Source organism: Pelecanus crispus, chromosome 6 (assembly GCF_030463565.1).
Source record: "Pelecanus crispus isolate bPelCri1 chromosome 6, bPelCri1.pri, whole genome shotgun sequence".
Lineage (NCBI taxonomy): Eukaryota > Metazoa > Chordata > Aves > Pelecaniformes > Pelecanidae > Pelecanus > Pelecanus crispus.
The window spans coordinates 30,759,653-30,768,834 of NC_134648.1; the positions used below are offsets into that span (position 1 = coordinate 30,759,653).

Genomic DNA, 9,182 nt, shown 5'->3' on the forward strand with positions numbered 1-9,182 from the left:
ACCCCTAGGAGCTCAGCTTTGTTCACAGGTTTCAGGGAGTTTTAGGGTGCTTATTGTGCACATGACAGGATATGGCTCAGTGGGATGACTCACTCCCCGTAAAGTTAATTCACACTTTGCTGCTATTTCCATTCACAGGTTCTTCTGTAAGCTTTAATGCCGGGAAGCTGCAAAGCTGGGAGCCAGCTCCAAATAATCCCACAGGTCGCTTTATATCTAGCAACAGCAGACTGCAGGAGGACAGTGTGGTCTCGGACTTTGTCAAAAAAAAAAAAAAAAAAGAAACAAGTTCCCCAAGCATGTTTTATCAGCAGTAATTTCCTAGTCCCTTCTAGTTTCTGAATTGCATTTGCTCATTACCTCTGCTACACTGTGAGTTTTGTCCATTTTCTTTCCCTACCTCTCTGCTGAACTTCCCCAGCAGCCTCACTTGCCAGCCCTCTGCCTTTGGAGCAGCTATGGGACCCCAGATGTGGACCGATAGGAGCCCTGACCTACCTGTGATGCTGATAAGACTAAAAGGGTGAGTCCTATGAGCTATCTTGGATAGAGCCTTTGTGTCCTATGTGGCACGGACAAAATTTTCCAGCACTTGAGCAGTGTTTAACTACCAAGGTAGGTTAAAGCTGGTCGCTAAATTACCCACCAGCCTAATGACAAAGCAGTATGCTATTATTAAGGCTCCAAATGCAAGTCCTACATGGGCTTGTCTCAGTGAGTGCTGGGAGGCCCTCCGGACTGCTCCCTGGATGGCGGCTTCTGGGGAGAGGCACTGAAAGTGTTGGATATTTGCTACTCCATCCCCCTCGGCAGCCTCCACCCTGAGCAGCTGCTGAGGGAGAGGAAACTACGTGAGGCACAAGAAGGATCTTGGAAGGTTTCAGCTATGAGGGGATTTTTACCACTGCTAGTGGGGGTTAGGGCATGGAGGGAGAAGTGGGGCAATTTCCCTCTTATGCTATTGCCAGTAAAACGGAATAACTCCTCCATCTTAAAGCCCAGCTTATTTTGCACTAACAAAGTTACGAACACAAATTGTGGACATTAAAAAAATTTATTTGAACAAATATTAGACACAATCACAGAGGAAGAAAGCAGCTCTCAGTACAGTTTCTTTTCCAGAATGAAATAATCCCTGTTTCATACCAAGCTACTGCAAGACAACCCTTGCTCTCCCCAGCAGGAGGGGAGGCTGGTGTTCTTTCCACCTGTGGATTTGCTCCATAAGGGTATGGCACACTCCTTAGCAGGTCACACCCCAGCCCTCAGTCTCACAGGCTAAAGAAATGCGTAAAGACCCAACAGACAGACTGAAGCAGTGATACAGCAAAGGTGCCTGTACAGGTAGGAAATATATGCAGGGATGCATTGCTGAGTGAGAGCTTTGTTCAGGAAGTGGTGTGCTGCCTAGAGGTGTGTAGGACATGTCACTTCTGGCTACTGCCTCTGTACTCTCCATCTCTTAGGACTCCTCACTGGACCTGGATGGCATTTCAGCTGGGGGAGTCCTTTCAGTGTTCAGCTCATTTTGACACGCCATCCTTTTCAGGTCTCTAAGCCTTACCCTACAAGCAGCTCCAAGGCTGTGGGCCACATCCCTTTGCAAGAAGACCTGCCCACCTCTTTCATACTATGATAATGCTCAGGGAGACAGCAGGCTTGTCTCACACCCTGCGTACTACATGAGCTGTGCCACTAAGAGAGGTGGTTGTGAGAGATGTTTGCAGGCATTTGTTTGGATCCAGAGCCATGCTGTATTACTTACATTTGTTTTTCACCAGGCCCACTAGCTCAGGTATGCTTGCTTCTGGTGTAGGGCAAACAATCCACAGCTATATCCCCTTCTGTCACACTGCTCCAGAGCGCCCCCAAAGTGATGGGCCATGGCCAGATGCAGAGAACCCCCTGAGTATTGAAAGCATTGCTTGACAGACCTGTCACGCTCTCTGCTACATAAACCAGAACGAAATGTCTTTGTGAAAGAAGTTTCAGAAACTGATGCAAGTTCTGTGATAAAATGTGAATAGACTCACCAGGAAAATTAATCCCCTGAGAAACAGGTGAGAAGCGAACGGGGCAAACATAGTGAATGTTTTCCTCTGGCAGGAACTTCATGAATTTCCTTTGCTTTTCATTTCAGCAGATCAAACAGTGACTTTTAAGAAAAGGAAGCACAACAGAAAGAAGCCCTGAGCCCTCTGTTTCTGTTCTGCAGCCTCACGAAGAACAGTACAAGGTAAATTCTGTTCTCCTGTGTAGATCTGAAACTGAGGATTTTACTGACCAAGAACAACTCTCTCTCACTCCAATCTCCCTCTCTCCCCCCCTCTCTCTCACTACAACCCCCTCCTTTTGATTCAGAAGTTAATGTATGGACAATATTACTTTGAAATTGAGATCACTAGCAAATTTTCCAGGTCCCTAGAAGACTCTCTGAATATTAGCATCTCAACTAAGCAGAATCACAACTTTCATTTAACGATGTTCATTCTTCTTTCCTTCTCTATCTCCCTTTCTTCCTTCCATCTCTCTTTTTCTTTTTTATTCCATTCCTTTTCTTCCTTTTCTCTTTTTATTACATGCATGGCTCTCTATCTACATTTCACCCCTTGGTAGTGTTACAAACCCTTCGCTCATACAGTTTCACCTCTGCTAGACAGACAGAGCCACTTATCACTGTTCCTCACCTGTTCTCTCAAAAACCACACACACAAAAGGCCTTTCAAAATAGGTCCCCAAGTTCATGACTACCTCTCAAGATAGGACTATAGCACTGGCACCCACTGGACCAGAGAGTCCGAATGTTTTGCTTAAAGAATTACTGTAGCTGCCAGTGCATTTTCTCTTCAGCCTGCTAATGGCTTTTATTTAGGAAAAACCTTCTCAAGGGTACTCACAATACAGGGCCTTTAAGAAAGAACGCTGTTTTTTCACAGCCAAGTGACTTCTACCTATTTTGGCAAGCAGAATCAGAGAGGGAACCGAAGTCTCATGTTACAAAGTCGGCAGCCCACGTCTGACCACACTGCAGTCGCCTGTAATTGCCCCTGCCCTACTCTCTGCCAAGCCTGTAAATCAGCCAAAACATAGGCAGACTTCAAAAGTCCCTCACGTTTATTATGCTGCGTCAGGACTCCAAAAGTGTGTTAGCTTCAGACAGAAAACTGGTCATTTTGAACAATGTAAGGAAGCTGCCTGTTCTGGGGTACTGAGTCTTGGTATATTAAAGGCTCCCATTAGTCTGGGACACTACAGACATGTCCAGCAGGTTCTTAGAGCTGTCTGGACCATTCCACATCCCCACACAATGGAAATCCAGTTCATGTCTCCTAGGCATCTGATACTGTAACCCAGCAAGAGCCAGGTTTCCAAGCCCAGCAGCTTATCATACCCTCCTCGCTGGGGCCATAGGAGCAGTCACTCCAAGAAGGTGCAGAGCCAATACTGGCATCAGGTGTTTCTTCCCCCCACCTCAAAGCAGCTTCAGACAAAGCAGAAGAACTTCTTCCAGCGGCACTTGGAGAGAGTTTTGATGCCCTTGGCGGTCATCTTCTTTTCCTGCCGTGCTTTGTGCTCAACACCGCTGACAATGGCCATGTCGAAAACTTCTTTGAGGTTCTTCTGGGTCAGCGCTGAGCATTCCAGGTAGGCTTCAGCCCGGATTTTGTCAGCCAGACCTTCTGCCTGAGGCCGGGGCACGGGCTTCACGTGGTAGCGATCCAGGCTGATGAGGACATTGACATCGTCCCGCAAGTCTGCCTGCGTCCCCACCAGCAGCACTGGCGCGCGGGGGTTGTGAGTTCGTATCTCAGGGATCCATTTCTCAGTAATGTTTTGGAAGGAGCTTGGGTTTACCACGCTGAAGCAGACAAGGAAGACGTCAGTGTCGGGGTAACAAAGCGAGCGCAAACAGTCAAAGTCCTCCTGTAGAAAATGGAGCAGGGGGAAAAAAAGTCTTCACTGGACTGATCTCCTAACAGCATGATGCTGCATTGGCTTTTTCACACATTAACTAGGACAGCAACACCCTCAGAGGCAGGGCATGGTGCTGACTTTGTGGCCATGCTACAGTTCAGGCACAAGTTTCAGAGCTGAGGGAGTCTGTCATTCACCCATCTGTGACTGCCATACCAATGAACAACTGATGCTGGACTAGTGCATTTCCTTCTTTCCCAATTAAACACTGCCTTCCTCAAAAGCCTGCAACAGTCCCTGTCCCACAGGACCAGAGCTGACAGCTGCTTTAATAGAGCTTACCTGTCCAGCAGTGTCCCACAGCTGGATCCGGACTGGGGCTCCATCCACCAGGACCTGCACTGTAGCAGAAAGAGAATAAGGATGAGTCTAAGGGGGTTGCCCAGCACACACGCGTACACACATACAAGTTTTTCTCTACGGCACTCTGTTCTGTATCCCACTGAACAGACTCGCTGAAGCCACTCAAGTATGTCCTTGCTGAACACCCTCCCAAAGCTCACTAAAACAGCTGAAGCCTGCACCAGGAACATTAAGAGACCTGCAGTAGACTTTCTGATTTGGTTATCCCTCAGGTATTTTGGGCTCTTCTCCAGTATTTTGAAAGAATCATTCCATATTACTGGACAGCTGCTTCTCTAGAGAAGAGCCCTCAGCCAAACCGTGCCCTGAGAACAACTTGCTGTTCTTCTTCCACAACCCAAGAAAACAGATAAGGATAAACACAAACTAAAAACTTAAGCAGCTTGTGCTTAGCTTTTTGGCTCAGAGTGGAAGTTCAAATCAGTCTCTATTAAATAAGCTACTGGAGATTTTTCCTATTCAGGCCAGAAATTTGGCCTTTTTTTTTAAAAAAAAAAGTGTGTTTCTGTGAGTGCCCTAGCTAAGGAAAAGCAAAGACCTAAACCCGACTTCAAAATGAAGACGCTATTAAGGAAACAGTGATGAGTGAAATCCCCTTCAGAGACTCTCCACACACCCAAAAACTGCTGAGTTACACATGTAAGGTCTGCTCCCATTTCACTCCCTAATCACAGTAAGCCTTCATGTGGTATCAGCTGACTCAGACTGAGGGCTGGCAGGACCTCTGATGGAAATCTGGAATGAAACTGTTAGATGTTTAAGGACACAGACACCACAGAGACTGGCTAGGAACCGAGGAAAAGGAGAAAGGGGCTGGGGGAGCTGGAAATCACTTGGAAATCCTGACAACATGGATGGGGCTGTGCTCTGGTGAATAGAGGCAGACATCCTGGCTAAGGTGACAATGGCTGGCACTTGACACGAGCTAGCTAAATGCCCTCCCTGTGCCCAGGAGGAGGCTTTATTGTCCTTTTTGTTAAAAAAGAAAAAAAAAACCAAACACCAAACCCAAAACAGAAGCAGGATCGATCTTTTGTGATTCTTGAATTAGCCAGGTGAGAAAAGTGATAGAAACAACTGACTTGGAGGAGAGCATTCCTCCCTGAAAGCAGGCTGGGGAGAAGGAGGGAGATGCAGGCAAGATGAACTGACGTTGGGTGGGAGACCAAGACTGAAGGAAAAACAAAGGGGTAGGTGCACCCACCACAGTGCCACTCCTCGTGGTGTATCTGAAAGTCATTGCTTCCTTGTGACTGGGAAACAGTTGGGTTGTTACCATATCTTTGCCCCAGAGGAGGAAGAGAAACCTGTTCCTGATCAAAGAACCTGCTAGATCCTGACTTGATCTTCAAGGCACTGGGCATTTGCCTTTCTAGTATCTGGTTTCTTCTGTCTCACAAATGTGTTGAGTGAAGGAATTAGCATCTCTGCAACGTTTTACAAGCTTCAGAAGAAAAGCACCACACATATTACCTGCTGCTCCAGTGCTTGCACAAACTTTTTTCTGTACCTGCTGCTAGCCTAAGCTACGCTAGCAACTCTGCAACAGCCCTCCAAATACCGCCCTCACAAAGGTACACACCCTCAGGATGAGGCTGGATTTCCGTACAACAGCGAAGGGGCCGGCAGAACAGGATAGCCTGGTGGAGAAAGGTCACTGGGTACATGTTTCACTCAAGGCTGCTCTACCTGGCAGTGACACCCAGCAGGAGGAGCAGACCAGAACTAGGGTTAGGATATAAACCCTGAAGCTCAGTTCTGCTGGCAGTTTCAGTTGCAAGTATTCCCCAAGAGTGGAGGGAACTGGGGAGAAATTTCTGAAGTGGATCCCGAACTGTGCTTTGTGAATCCAGGGAGGGTCTTTTCTCAAGTTTATCCAGGTTAAGAGTAGGAGTGGGAAGGGAAACTTCTCTATTCTCCCATTTCCTCCCGATAAGCAGAAATTGAACTTCAGAAGACCTGTTTTTAATGTTTTTGATTTCTATCAGTTGCAAACGCTATGCACCTCTGGAAGTTACGCTTAGTACTTAAACGTTCAAAGTGGAGCTAGACCCATGTGCAGCTATCTTCAAATTACTTGCTGCTCATCAGGGAGTCTCTGAACTCATACTGCCTCCACCTTTCTGGATTGTTTTACTATGGATTTGCCCTTTCCAAAAACGTGGAGGCTAATAACTATGGTAATGGCAAGCCTCTCTTAGCCCAAAACTGTACACATCAGTGTAAAGGGAGCAGAGAGAGCAGTAACCTTCCCCTTGGAGGACTCAAGGGCTCCTCACATCTGTTCCCAAAGGACCACTGGACCCGGAACAGCAGCGTGTTCCCAGTTCATTTCCTTCAAGTGACAGTGGAAGAGCTTGGAGAGGGTCAAGGCAAATCAACAATACCCAGTGTAAGAGTGAGCAAGTGGGGGGACATTCAGGCAAACAAAACGCTCCCTCTAAGAATCCCTGAGACTATGACACATTAGAAGTCTTGTTCCTGGTCTGACTTCATCTCTGATCTACCAGTCTATACTGTCACGTACTGTTGTGTTTCTTCGTATCAGACAAAGATCAGAAGTCTTTCAAAGGGCTCTGTATTTTCCTGGGGTTCGTATTAGAAATTGAAGACATAAAGAAGAGGAGCAGAGAACAAGAACAAAGATGGCATTTATAGAAGTGGAAACTAATGAGAGCTCATCAGCTGACAGGGAAGGCAACTCTAGCCAGGCTTATAAAGCTCTTCAACTTTTTGGCAACCTCTGTTCAATGCTAACTTAAGCGGACATGTGGGGAAAAGGATGTGTTTGCTGCATATCAGTTGAAGCTGGAAAGCCTATGGCTGAATGCTGTGATATTTCTGGAGCTAAAGACCACCACCAACAACAGAAAGTTAAGTCCCCTTCTATTTAGCCGTAATAACGCCACAAAACCAGGAAGGTGCCCAACGTCACAGAACTTGCAAGCCAACTTGACACGTGCCCCGCGCTGCAAAATGCAGGGCTCCCACCTGCTAAACTTCACAAAGCGCCCGAGGGACTCGGGCCGAGTTGCAGAGCACGCCCGGGGGCACAAAGCCCCCCACCCCCGCGCACCCCACCCCCGCAGAGCCCCCCTGGAGCGCAGCCCGGCCCCCCGAGAAAGCCCCCCCCGCCCCGCGGGCTGCGCGGGGCCGCTCCCGCCGGCAGCCCCGCGTTCCCAGGTGGGCTGCGCGGCCCCCGGCGGGCATCGCCCCCCGCCGCACCACTCGCCCGGCGGGCATCGCACCCCGCCGCACCCCTCGCCCGGCGGGCATCGCCCCCCGCTGCACCCCTCGCCCGGCGGGCATCGCACCCCGCCGCACCCCTCGCCCGGCGGGCATCGCCCCCCGCTGCACCACTCGCCCGGCGGGCATCGCACCCCGCCGCACCCCTCGCCCGGCTGCGGAGCCCGGGCGGGCGCCTACCGGAGAAGGTGTCGAGGGCGGTGGGCTGGTACTCGTCGGGGTACCCGTTGGTGGTGTAGCTGACGACCAGGCTGGTCTTGCCCACGGCGCCATCGCCCACCAGCACGCACTTGATGCCCAGCTCCGGGCCGCTGCCCCGGGGCGGGCTGTGTCTCCGCAGGGCGGGCGAGTAGTCCAGGAGCTCCTGGGGGGGCATGGCACGGGCACGGGCACCGGCACCGGCACCGGCACCGGGGGCTCGGCGGGGCTCAGCGCGGGGAGCGGCGCGGCGGGGCCGCTGCCATGCCCCGGCGGGCGGGCTGCTGTCGGGGCTGCGCGCTGCCGTGCGGGGCCACCCTCTCCGGCCAGCCTAGCCCCGCTCCTCGCCGCTACACCTGCCGCCCTGCGCCCAAAACCGGCCCCCATTTCCCTAGTCCCGCCCCGGCCCGCCCCGCCGGGAGGGCGGCCCGGCCCGGCCGCCGCCGCCCGCCTCCCGTGCTGCACCCCCCGCCGCCCGCCGCGGTGGCCCCCGGGCAGCGCTCGCTCTCGGGATTTCGGTAGGACCCGAGGGCCACAGCGTACCCCATTTTGTGCGCACACAGGGGAAAGCCGCCCCCCTTTTCTGTTCAAAAGAAGCCGCGCCGATGCATTTATTTCCACGACCCGGCAGCCCCACCTGGAGCATCTGTGGTTTCTGGCGTGAGGGGAATAAAATCAACAGCGCTGGTCAGCATTGTGAGGGACAACAGAAAACAAATGACAGAAATGCATCACGTTCGTTAACCATGTGATTGCCATTACTGAGTTCCTCTGACCCAGCCAAGCTGTTGCTACATGCTGGCAAAAGCCACAAAGTGTATTTTCCCAGCTGCACGCACATGCGCAGGGGTTCCCAGTCTACTGCCTTTTTTCATATTCACCTCCGGGAGCTCACACACTACCCTGTGCCCATGGCAGTTGAGAAGACGGCTCCAACCCTGCCCTGGGGAGCTCACTGTCTAAAAAAGTACAACTAAACAAACAGAAGAGTGGGAGCACACCACTTGAAAGGAGAGCTGTGGCCACACTATCACAGCAACCACTGCACCCCAGCGTAACACCCCCAAGTGATTGAAAACACTGGAGGGAAAGTATTAATGCATGCAATACCTAGTATTGCAACATCAGCTTTGAAAGTGGAGCTCTTTCCTAATGGAGGAGCTAAACTCAGGCTGGCGATGAATGCCACCGATTTAGTTACATGATGTCCTTCATCATGCTCTCAGCAAGGGAGACCTGTGCTGCAAGGAGATGTCGATTAGCAGTTCCTGGGGTTGTGTCTCACTGCAGTTTGCATCCACACTGAGAAGCTACCCAGGTGTTTCACCTATATTAATGCTAAGCTTGAGAAGACATCTTTAAGTCAGGCACAGTCTGACATGCTCTTCCCCATGGCTGAC

General features: G+C 50.8%; 1 protein-coding gene across 1 annotated transcript; it reads right to left on the bottom strand.

Annotated features, from left to right (window-relative positions):
• Positions 1-3,483: 3,483 nt before the first annotated feature.
• RHOV (ras homolog family member V) lies at positions 3,484-7,960 on the bottom strand. The gene is made up of 3 exons (XM_075712061.1): positions 7,765-7,960; positions 4,258-4,316; positions 3,484-3,924 (listed from the first exon to the last, which is right to left on the bottom strand). Exons 1-3 carry the CDS (start codon positions 7,958-7,960, stop codon positions 3,484-3,486), a joined length of 696 nt encoding a protein of 231 aa, XP_075568176.1.
• Between the last annotated feature and the right edge of the window lie 1,222 nt (positions 7,961-9,182).